A 12,432-nucleotide genomic window follows, 5' to 3' on the forward strand; every position below is an offset into this window, starting at 1 on the left:
CTCCTAACCACTGACCATCTCTCCAGGCTCCTGCTCCTGACGTCCTCTCTCATTTTCTGACCATTCTTTTTGGTCTCCTGTGCCTAGGAGATGATCTTAACATCCATCACACTTCACTCTGGAATCCCAAGTCCTTGTCAATATACCGCATTTTTGACTCTTGTCTTATTCTGCATTTCAAATATAACGCCAAAAATCAAACTACCGAAGATCTGGTCCTAAGGTTATTCCTTCTAGTTTCCTTTACTTAGAAATGGGTCGGCTTTCTCTCAGTTGCTTAAGTTCTCAATGTATTTGGTATTATTATTAGGAACACTAACTTACGAAGTCAAAACCCTTTATATCCAGGCTCTTGGTCTCATCAATAAAAGAATTTATGAAGGACACAGCAAGTCAGGAAGCAAAGTTTCTTTGTATATCCCCAAAGAAGCCCTGTGAATTCCACGTGGAATAAACTCAATGAAAATAGCATTAAGACCTGTTACAACAAAACCACAGGAAGACAAAGATAAAGAGAGATTCTTGGAAGTAGCAAAAGAAAGGAGTGCTAATTACAATAGAAGAGCCATAAAGTTCGTGGCTGATTATGCATCCAAATCTATAGAGGCCAAAAGCCAGTAGATACCTGTCCACCAAGAATTCTCTATCTGGCAAAACTGTTTTCAGAAATGAGTGTTATAATCTATTCCCAGATGAACAAAATCCTGGGGGTTTGCTTGTTCTACAATATGTCCTAAAGGGGATCATCAATTTGTAATGTAAGGATATTGAACAGTAACTTGATGTGTATGAAGAAACAAAGACTTCAGTAAAGGAAATTGCATGGACAAACACATCTTACCACAGGGATGCTATACCTGCACTGAGCTGCTGCCATGGAACTTCAAAACCTCTTGGAATTTCTTGTGCCAGGGGAATGTTTCATTATGCTAGTGAGACAGCTCCTTGTGGGTCATCACATGCTCCCTTGCAGAATATCTGCACTGCACTTTTGCTTCTAAATAATAACATTCCTTGCTACTTTGCTACTTGTGTTTGCCTTTTCAGTTCTTCAGACAAGATGTCAAGAACCTGGTAATAGAGCTGGAGAGGCAGCTCAGCTGTTAAGAGCACCAGCTCTTCTTACAGAGGACCTGCTCGGTTTCTAGCACCCACGTCCAGTGTCTCACACCACCTGTACCTCCAATCCAGTGCTGCCTTCTGGCCTCTGCAGGCACCAAGCTCTCACACACAAATCCACATGCAGGCATACCTGTATACACATAATTAAAAACAAAGAAGGACTTAAAAAAAGAACTTGGTGATCCAGACAGCAATTGCTGGTTACACCTGTGCTAGAAATGATGCATGCTGTATTTCGTTTTGCAACACGGTTTTTAATTTCTTATATTACCTAAGAGATAGAAGTATAACATTGTTTATAAATATGTGGTAATTGGCACATAATGTATAATGCTGTCTGCCACAAATAAAAGCTCATTATTACCAAAAGGTTTAGCTTCAGACACCGGAGGAAACTTGAGTATATAGCTGGAATACATGTGTGCACACTTTCCTTCTTGGCATCCAGTCACTGGAAGGAAATGTGTTTGCCTAGAAATAATTCCATGGAAAGCAGCCATAGATTCCCCTGGGGTTCTAGACCACAAAGCTGGGCTAACTGGCTTTACCCTTATATTTTGAAGGTGTGCTTGCTTCTAAGCTAGAGTAGCTACACAAGAGTGCCAGGAAAATGAGATGTCAAAGAAGTCATTTTCGTAGTGCCATTTTTGTTCCAATGGCCAGAGAGCCACCCCTTGCAGCATGACCTCTGGAGTGGTGGTGCAGCCAGGCACTGTGAAGTACAAGGGCCAACCATAGGCATTATTTGCCAACTTGAGCACCGAAGACACTAGATGAAGAGATGTAGAATATGTGTGTCCTGCATTGTATTACATACTTTGCTCTGTCCAAGACTAAACCAGTTAGCGCTGGAAAGAGGGAACATTTTGTTATGCAACTTGACCCATAAGCATCGTTTTTTTTTTTTTTTTTTGGTTTTTTCGAGACAGGGTTTCTCTGTGGTTTTGGAGCCTGTCCTGGAACTAGCTCTTGTAGACCAGGCTGGTCTCGAACTCACAGAGATCCGCCTGCCTCTGCCTTCTGAGTGCTGGTATTAAAGGCGTGCGCCACCACTGCCCGGCTAGCATCATTTCTTTAAAATAAAGTGAGCACACACATAATTTTTAGTGCTCTATGGCCTAACAATACAATTGAAAGACAACTTCTCACTCTTGAAAGAATTTCTGATATCAGACTTGCTCTCTGGAAGCGCAGGTGGATGCAGGAAGGGTTGTGCACAAATCAAAGCCTGTCTAACTCACTCAAGGACTCTATCCATCTGTCCAGCTACTCCAAATATCTAAGGCAGGGAGGCTGGGCAAAAGATAGTAGCCTAATGAACAAATTAGGAATATCACCCATAACTCCACAGTTAGACTTTGATTTTTTTTTTTTAGCATTTTTCTTTGGTATTTTTTCTTAATGGGAATATGGAAACTCTTTGCCTTAGCAGTCCAACATTCCACCGTGGTTCATCTTCCATATGTTCGGAACTCACCTATTCCCCTTCTTTGAGATGATTTCATATTATTGTAAAAAAGGTCCATTAAAACAAAAGATAAAAACCCACAACATAGTGTTTTAAAAAACATTTTTAATGAAGAAATAATTTCATTCCAAAATATAGACACACAATTAAATAGTTTAATCACTTCAAAATATAACATGTCCCCAGGAGGTTCCAACACACACACACACACACACACACACACACACACACGCACGCACACACACATACACACAGAAAACAATACTCAACAGCAATATCAACAAAACAACATATTATAGTAGTTTTGTTACAATCCCAATGAATATTGTGTACTCTTTAGTGTTTCTGAATTGGTTATTTCAAATGGGGTCAAATTACAGTAGTCACAATTTAAAATGTCTTATGTTGATTAGCTTCAAGATGCAATGAATGCTTCTGATTTTTCTTTCCATTTTTTGGTTCAAAGTAAAAATGCCCTGTCTTCTAAGGACACAGTGGAGTTCTTTGCTTGTGGTTCCTTGGGTGGAATTGAACCAAAGTGAACGCAGCAACCAAAGGTTGCCATATTTACAAGATCTATCTACACTTAACAGCCAAGAACTAATAATGGTGGACGAAGATGGTCAAAATAAGAGCAGACACCAGTGCTAACTTATATCGCAACAATTTGGCTCATGCATATAAGAAAATACATAGTATATATCACACAAAGGCCACAATCTTAATGCAATTCAGTTCACATTACTACTTACAAATGAACCTTCCCTGCCTTATTCTAGATCATACGGTAATCCATCTTCGTAATCTCCCACACGTCTCCCTCTGACCAACCAAACTTACCCCAACTTCCATCCCGACAAACCACAACCAATTCCTGAATCCTATACAGTAGATTTCACCCACCTCCTGACCACAGTGCTGTGGGGGAGGTTTGGCGGTGTTAGACCAGTGCTCGTTCATATGCTCTGATGGACATGGGTGTGCAATTCATTGTGGGATAAGAAAGAACAACCCCTGTGAGATATAGTTGAGAAGGACAGACAGGGTAGACAAAACCTGCTGGGTTTGCAATTAGAACAGGCCCCAAAAGTAAATTTGGAGAGCCAAGGAAAGAAATCCACCGACAATCACAAAACCCCAAAACAATACACGCCATTTTGTCTCGGTTACAGGATAGGGGTGCTTGAATCTGGTCTCAGTGCTGACGTGGAGCTAAGAGAAAGAAAAGGTGGCTGGTTAGTGAGAAATTGCTCACTGGTAGTGGTTTCCAGAGAGTTCCTGTAATGGCTTTGTACGACGGAGTCTAGATCATGGGATGGAGCTGCTTAGCAATGGGAGCCATGACAAGAGGGAAGGTTGTCAGGAGAATGGTTCTAACCTTAGACACACATTTGATGTAGAAAACCAAAGAAACGACATGGGTCAGCTCTGTCCAGTTAGTGGCTGAGGGCCGCCGGCAGGCTCTGAGATCTGATGTTGAGCTGACAGAAATGCAGGTATCTGGGATGTAGTGGTTTTCAGTACTGAGTATGAGGCACCAATGGCCACCTGCACCATCTAGAGAGGTGTGATTTCACAGAGGATGGGCAGGGGAAGAGATGAACGTTAAGACACACCAACAAAACCAGCAAAAAAAAAAAAAAACAAACCCAAAAACCAAAAAACAATCCACCTGTGCAAAGACATCAGAGAACTGTGCAGCTGTGAAACTTTGGTGCTAGCCTGTGCTCAGGGAATTTTGCGAGGCGGGTTTTCTCGAGAGAAATAGACAAATAACACCCAGGGACAGCACGGGGTCCTCTACTGATGCCAACCAATCTCTCAGCTATCCTCAAGGCAAACAATTTTGTTTCAAAGGGCAGCCAAGGAGAAGGCTTCTGACCAAATGCAGAGGCAAGAGCATCCAACAGTCCTCTGCAGAGTCGGGCCAGGAAGTGAGTCATCAGCAGCTCAATATGGACTAGGTGTACGAGGTGGGAGGAGGCTTTAGCCAGCCCAGTGAGCAAAAATAAATCTGAGGTCCGCTTACAGCATTTCTTATTTATTCTGAACACTTCACCCCCTCCTTCAAGCCAGGGTCTCATGTATCCCAGGCTGGCCTTAAACTCACTATGTAGCTGAGGATGACCTCAAACTCTTGATCTTCCTGCCTCCATCTCCTGAGTGCTGGGATCACAGGCATGTGTCATCGTGCCAGGTTTACAGAGCTCTGGAAGTTTGAACCCAGGGCTTTGTGTATGCTAGGCAAGCATTTGACCAACTGAGTTACCACCTAGCCTGGCTAAGGCTTTTTCCAGCCTTTGCTGTACAGCTCTGTGCAAGACCAGTGCTTTCTATCTTATAGCCTACTTCAGAATTGTTAGGAGGGCTGATTAACACATGGATCACCAGGCCCAGACCCAAGAGTTTCAGATTCAATGGGTCTGGGCTGGAGTCTAGGAAACTGCATTGCTAAGACTTTTGGGTGACATGAAGAACATTGCTGGTCTGAGGGACACACTCTGAGAATCATTGTTCTGCGGTGATGTTCCCTTCTTTCTTTTAGAAGAAAAACCCAGGAATTCCAGAGAGGCTGCTAGCTTAAGACAGCTAGCAAGTGTCTGGCTTCTCCTTTTCCTTATACACGAGATCTTGGGATAACCAATGACTTTTCCATTTTCCCCAGAATCATTACAAGAGGCCCTTTTGAGGTCTCTCTACTGAGGGACCTCGTGAAGGACCATCCGCAGGCTCATATCCTCTTGCCTTTGACCGTTCTTTCGCACACCAGCTTCACACTGAGTGTGAAATCCCAACCCCACACGGAAGGGCCTGTCTCCTTTTGCAGGACCACACAACGCCACATGCAGAACAACAGGCAGTCAGGTAAGGCAATCGACATTCAGAAAGAAAAGCGGGTGAAGTCTGCAAGCGCACTTTAAGCCCATACGTTTAAAGCTGAAGGCCTCGGAACTAGCCGATGAGGGGACTTGTCAATGAGCGGTGTGGGGTAAGACATGCTTCCTAAGGGTACACTGTGGAGAGCGAGACCTGGAGGAGTGCAGAGAACGGGAGTCCGTGGGGTCTTATGGCACGTGTGGTTTATAAACAGCTTTAGTAACGAGTATTCCAAAACAAGTTCACAGTTTTTAGGAAGATCTGTGCTGATTTTAAAAACTAGATTCTATATCATTTGAATGTTTTTTTTTCTCTCTCTCTTTTTAATATGATATCTATTTGGAAAAGTATTTACATTAAATTCTATGGCTGACTCACTAGAGTATCTTGAAGGAAAATAACCCCAAGTTGGAAATAAGCCCTCAAGAACCCATTATTCCTGGTGGTAGGTTTAAGTCATTTTTTCAGAGGGACTTGGAGACCCGGGCAGGCCAAGGACCCTCCTTGGCTTCTAGGTTCTGAGTCTGGACACTCAGAAACCAAATCCTATTGCAGGTTTTTGTTTTCTTCCCCTTCAGTTGCTGTGGGGGGAAAGTGTGTAGTATATAATAAGACGGGTCTTTGCTAAAAATCTCAAAAAACCCAGAAATGAAACTTCTAGCTACAAACAGTATTAATATTGTCACTGTAAACTGAACGGGTTCAATATTGTGTGTGAAGGTTGAAAACGCTCGTCGATACTACTGTCCGGTGTAACAGCAGCAGGCTCTCAGCCGCCGGGTGTTTGCTCTGAACCAGGGATGAGCTGTGTTACAGGAGATGGAGTCGATAAATTGTCTAGGAACAGAAGTCTTGTCCCCCCACCCCCCTCTAAAACACACACCTATGAACTACAAATCTTGGAACGGAAAGCTAGCTGCACTACAGGCATCGGAACACATCTTTAGGGGAGGGGGTTGCTGGCGGTGCTGGAGGTGGTGGCTCCTCTCTCCGAGCGAGCGAGGGTGAGGCTGCTGCCACGCTGCTGTCTTCCTCCTCTCTGCAGGCGCAGCTCTCTCCGTCACCGGATGTCATGTTACTCTCATCATCTGTCTGACTATAGCTTGCCTGGGAATAAGGAGTGTGTAATTTTTTTTTAAACAGGTGAAAACTGTTTCTAAAGGGCTAAGTAGCTTTGAGTCCCCCACCTTGCCCTTACACACATAGGCATGCACACACACACACACACACACACACACACACACACACACACTGTTTTTTCTTCCTATGAAATCAGGGACCAGTGTCTTGGACACTGTGTGTCTTCTGGAAGATATGCTGCGGAGTTCTCTTGATTGAGCCTCCTCTTAAGGGATCCCTGGGGTACTCCTGAGAGTCATGAAGCGTTCAAGGCACCCAATGGCTTACAACAGGCCCGTAGTCTGCCTTGAACACAGGAAGAGTCTTCCTGCTCCTTAGGTTCCATGTTCTGCCCTTATTCATGAAGGACTCTGTCTTGGAGACTGGTTGACTAATGCCAAGACAATGAACTTGGTTCAGGATCCTTGCGTAAGAGAGGCATGTGCTTTGGGATAATTTTGGTATTGCTGTATAGTCAGAAAGTCCAAACAAAAACATACTAATCATACAGGTCATTCTTAAATTTCAACTGTATCGACCCCATTGTGAACATCATAGTAGGTTAAAAGGAGCTAAAGGTGAAATGTCACTATTTTTTGTGGTGCCCTATAAGATTTTAAACGCATTTTGCTCAGCTGGCTGACTTAGCCACAGGCTGGTTTGTGTGTAGGCTCCTTCAGAATGCCATCTAATCAGAATATCTCGGGTAAACGACAGAGGGCACACCTGTTTTACTTCTCACTACTAGATTTCCAAGAAAGTAAAAAAGTTGACTTTTAGGTAAAAAATAGAACCTGATCTAAGTTTTTTTTTTTTGTTTGTTTGTTTTGGTTTTTCGAGACAGGGTTTCTCTGCAGTTTTGGAGCCTGTCCTAGAACCAGCTCTTGTAGACCAAGCTGGCCTTGAACTCACAGAGATCCACCTACCTCTGCCTCCCGAGTGCTGCTGGATTAAATGTGTGAACCACCACCACCTGGCTTACCTGATCTAATTTTTATGTGGGTTTATAGTAAGACCATTTTATTACCTTAAAACAATGAATGTTTTTTTTCTAAGAACAAACCCTTAATATTTAGATAATACACAGAACAAAAACAAATAAATTGTTGGAGCTAAGAGGAAGAAAATGCTATTAAGGAACAACCTTTTCTTCTGGGACTAGATGTGCTATAACCAGAGTGAATATTTTCAGAAACAGCTCCTGGGACCCTTGTCTGCTGTAGTCACTGTGAACTGGGAGAGGGTGTGAACGTGAGGGAGGGCAAACAGAGTGTAGCTGTAAGGGTTCTTCTTACAGCTCAGGTCTGCCCATTCGTGCAATCTTATTGACTTGATGTGAACCTGGGGGTGCAACTAGGGTGCTTTTAGTATTTGACCTAGTGTGTATCCATTACTACTTGAAATGCTGCTGAAGAAATATGTTCATTCCTAAAATTAGCAACTAGGGTTGGCAGGGTGCCTTATCGGCTATCTTGTAGACTCATTTGATTCCATGATTGAGAAGGATTATGTAACTACACTATACACAAGTCCTTTGGCCAGGCCAGCCTGACTGCTATAGGAAGTGCACTAACTTAGGTTGTGACGAGGGAGCACCAAATGGTCATTAACTAGAACCAGAGAAGCCATCTAGACTTAAGGGACAGCGGGTCCCACCATCATTGCAGGAAGCTGAGTCCTGGGCTTGTTTATAAAAGTTGAAATAACAAGGTTGTTCTGAGTCCCGTGGATCTGCTCCACTTCTGTAGGTACTCGTGGGAGCTGGAGCATGTGGAGGTATGCATACATGTGCATGTCCACAGCTAGTTATGCTGTGTCAAGTTCTTTAAAACTGTATCCCACATGTCCACCTCCTGTATAATATCTTGATGGACAGAGGAAAGTGAAACTCATAAAGGATTAATAGTTTCTTTAAATTATGCTAAGTTTTGGTGAGATTCGTATTTCAAAATGGTTCTAATAAAATACAGAACTTGAGACTTGGATCATGACACTCAAGTGATTTTGACAGTCAAGTACCAACCAGTATTTCCATGATAGAGAAAAAAAAATGACTTGAGATTTTGGCCCATTACTAGGCAAATCTTTAGAGTGGCATGAAATAACCTAAATGACATCTTGAGTTAACTTATCACACTGAAATCCCCAGTGGATTTGAATTAGTCATCCTCAGAACACAAGGCTGCAGGATTTTCCCCCTTTGGTTGTGTTGTTCCTGGTTCCAGTGTGCACATATGTTTTTTGGGGACTAAGGAGTTGACTGACATCCAGAAGTGCTGAAGTAGCTTGGATGCCATTAGTGATGTGGCCACAGAGACTCTGGTGCACCTCAGGAGCCATGGAAGTTTCTGTGACAACTGCTCTAAACAAAGAGTAAAATGTCAACTCCAGGGATGTCTGGGGGATTTACACAGGACTGGAATGAGCTCTGCACTTGAGTTGCCACTCTGAGGGCAGCAGGGAGGGTTCACATTACATCACATGGAAAGAGTGAACTCAGGCTAAGAGTCATCACAGCTCAGCCTACAGTGTCCATGCTTCCTCCCAAACAGCAGGTACTTACTTGAGAGGAGAGTGAGAAAGGGATATTGCATTCAACCTTGCAAGCTGACCTGTGGGTGACAAAGGACACAAACAAGAAAGGTGACATATCAAGTCAGTGAGGCAGTCAAGCTGGTGAATTATTTGGCTGGAAGCCATGCACAGAGACACACAGAGAGGGAGAGAGTCCGGAGAACGACAGAGGCATTCCATCTAGCCTGTCACCTTCAGCTTACACAGCCTTTGAAGAGAACCACTCCACCACACTCCAGGATAGGCATTGAGGGAGAGCATGTGGGCCCCTCCCCTGCTCTTTTCCTTGAGGTCATCAAGCACCGAAAGGCAAGGAGAGAGAGAGAGAGGAACCGGGGATTTACTGGGCATGGCAGAACTTCAGATAGATCTTGCTCATAGAACCCCTTTACTTTGCTCATGTAACATTAACTAATAATTCATTAAGAATCTAATATTTGTTATAGACTGGATAAAAGTCACCTAAAAATGTAACAAGTACAGTTACTACCCAGAAACTGAAGATAAGCTTGAAGGACAGGGCCTGGCAGGCAACTCCAACAGGCCAAGTCGGATGTTGATGATCTAGCCACATCTCTCTGCTCCATGTGCCAATCCATGTGAGATGCGTACAGGACACCACCCCTTAGGCTTCCCAGAGACTCCCAGCCAGCTCCATCCAAGGCTAGCTTCTCTCTAGGGAGGAGCCTCAGAAGTCACCAAGAATGCACACTCACCACGGTTTTGTAATTGGTTGAACATATTGGTAGGTGGCACAGGAGCTTGGCTCTACGGACTAATTATTATTATTGTTCTTTTTAAATGGCTGTTTTCACTGTTTCTCAAAGGCAGGAGCTAGGATGAAAATGTTAAACAGCACTACGTTCAGGTGAACTTGGGATCGGTTTCCCTGCTGCTGCCATCCTTTTGGGAACCGTTCAAGGCTCACTCTATACATAACACAGAAGCCAGACCCAGGGGACGCTTACTGAGTCTCTGGCCTTCACTGACAGGGTGAGAGAGGGCCATGGTGACTCAAGACTGTGGAAAAGGCTCCCGTGGCCATTAGACAATAGGTCTGATGAGCCTGGGGCTAGCTGGTCTCTACCAGAAAAACATCCCTGAGTCCTCCAGCATCCAACTATACACCCGAGAAGAAGTAGGCAGTGGAGTATCCCTGAGGGACAAACCATTACTGTTGGCGAGAGTAAGTAATGATATTATTCTTAGTGGCATGAGCTATGCTCTGTGAATTCCCAGATGGGTTAGTACACTTTAGCCTCTTTCGGTATCTACCTGTCTGCACCTTGCTGAATGGGGGCTTGCAGGTCCCTCATTGTTTCTCAGTAGGTTTCGTCACCTTCGCCCTTATGTTTGATGTGTTGCAGGCAACGAGGAAGTCAGAGACAATTCAGGGGGAGGAAGTGGATTGGCGTTTATTCATTTTTCTTGTGCCATGTGTTCTTTATATAATTATCGCTATTTTCAGCTTTTTATTTGATATGTGGGTTTCTATTTTTACATATATTTGCATGTGTGTGTATGCATGTATGCATGTGCATAAGCTTGCTGGTCCATGTATTGGTACAAGCATATGGAAGCCCAAGGTCGATGTTGGGGGTCTTCCTCTGTTGCTCTCTGCCTTATTCATTGAGGTCTTCTAACTGAACTCAGGGCTCACCAATTTGACTAGTCTAGTTAGCCTGCTGGCTCCAGGGAGCCCCTGCTTTTACCTTCTGATTGTTAGGATTATAGGCTGGGCTGCCATGCAACCAGATTCTGGAAACCCAAACTCTATCCTTCACACTTGCTATGCAAGTGCCTTATCCATGGAACCATCTCCCCAGGTCCCTACATTTTAATTTAGGAGAAAAAAAACCTTCTAACAATCTGGATATGTTTGTATTGGTTGCCACTATCAGTCTGCCAACATCACAAAGGCCCCTTTCACAGTCCACATCAGAATCTGGGAGAATAGACAGCTACAAGAGACATTTAACACATCACTGTATGGAATGCATGGACTGAGGAGTACTACCAGAATATTCTGGAAAAGTAGCGAAGAAACAGGGAGGAAGGCCTGCATTTTCAGGGAGGGGGAAGGACCCAGTTGTGGAGGACCGTGGAGGGGCAGGGATGCTGCTGCCCCCTGTACCTGGAAGGCTTCGTCCTGCAGCTTCTGTTTCAGGTACTCCTCCATCTGCAGCTCAGTCTCCAGCTGCCGCACAGACTCGTTCTCATAGTTCTCGTCCTCGGGCTGGACGTACGAATCCCCATCTTCCGGGACGCTGGGAAAGCACAAGAGGTGTTTGGGAGGAGTCTTAACAGGAAAGAGTGGGTGGAATTCCTGCGTCCTTTTTCACTTTATTCATGTAGTTTTCCTGAGCCCCCCCCGAAATTCACTTTCATGTCTTCTTTGACTCAGAGGAAAACAAAAAAACAAAACAACAGTAATAACAACAGCAAAAAAGTCTGAAGCTTGGAGAAATATATGATTAAAATACCTTCAGTTTAATCAAATTGAGTGAAGAAGTCATTGGCCGTTTATGTTTTTATAGGGTATACGGGAACAATAGTCCGTAAAACGTTCTATAGTCTTATAGTCTTCAACAAGGCAAATTTGTCTTTAGAGGTAATGTCAAGGTTCCCAACATGAGATTTTTTTTTTTCTGAAAGGCAAGTGAGCCCTCTAGTGAAATAATGTTTAAGGAAATGTGTGCATGATTTAACTCTCTTTGTGTTGTACCACATGCTTAAACACTACACACACACACACACACACACACACTCGAGCATGTGCACACATATATAAACATACTTCATGGTACAATAAGCCTTATAATACCAATAACTTGATACCAGGATATTGCACCCATAGCTCTTGAACTTACAAATTTTTATTAGCCCTGGAGCTGAAAAATCCATTTTCATTATTTACTTCCATGACAAAATAAGCAAATAAGATTGACCCCATCTAGTAATAGTAATGGGCAGACAAAGCCTATTCCTCCCATGTGTAAAGGACTCACAGGGCTGAGCACAGGTTCACAATCTAAATCAAACTATCGCTCTTGGAGCTAAAACAGTCTTTTTTTTTTTTTTTTTTTTTTTTTTTTTTTTTTTTTAATGCTGACAGCAAAACACCCTCCAAAGTGAAAAGATGGTTTAAAGAGAGGATTTGGGGATGGGCATCAAATGCCATTGCCCATGCTTATCTGTGGGACATACTATGTTTGGAGGTCTAGGGTCAACCTAAAACAGTCCGTGAGACTTCTATGAACTCTTCATTTTCA

At 43.5% G+C, this 12,432-nt stretch overlaps 1 protein-coding gene across 16 annotated transcripts in view; it reads right to left on the minus strand.

The window, feature by feature from the left end:
* Positions 1-2,721: 2,721 nt before the first annotated feature.
* LOC121441888 (dystrobrevin alpha-like) overlaps positions 2,722-12,432 on the minus strand; it is a 349,129-nt gene continuing 339,418 nt past the window's right edge. For 11 of the 16 annotated variants that reach the window (XM_041643231.1, XM_041643233.1, XM_041643241.1 and 8 more), the window contains 3 exons: positions 11,295-11,427; positions 9,150-9,198; positions 2,722-6,574 (listed from right to left, as the gene is read on the minus strand). In XM_041643231.1, coding sequence (XP_041499165.1) covers positions 9,181-9,198; positions 11,295-11,427 — 151 coding nt within the window. In that variant the 3' untranslated portion in view covers positions 2,722-6,574; positions 9,150-9,180. The remainder of the gene's footprint in view (positions 6,575-9,149; positions 9,199-11,294; positions 11,428-12,432) is intronic. The other 5 variants (XM_041643245.1, XM_041643244.1, XM_041643240.1 and 2 more) reach the window with 2 other exon arrangements.

This window comes from Microtus oregoni, unplaced genomic scaffold, assembly GCF_018167655.1.
Source record: "Microtus oregoni isolate MIOR12 unplaced genomic scaffold, Mior012 000082F_ref0000272, whole genome shotgun sequence".
NCBI classification, from domain to species: Eukaryota; Metazoa; Chordata; class Mammalia; order Rodentia; family Cricetidae; genus Microtus; species Microtus oregoni.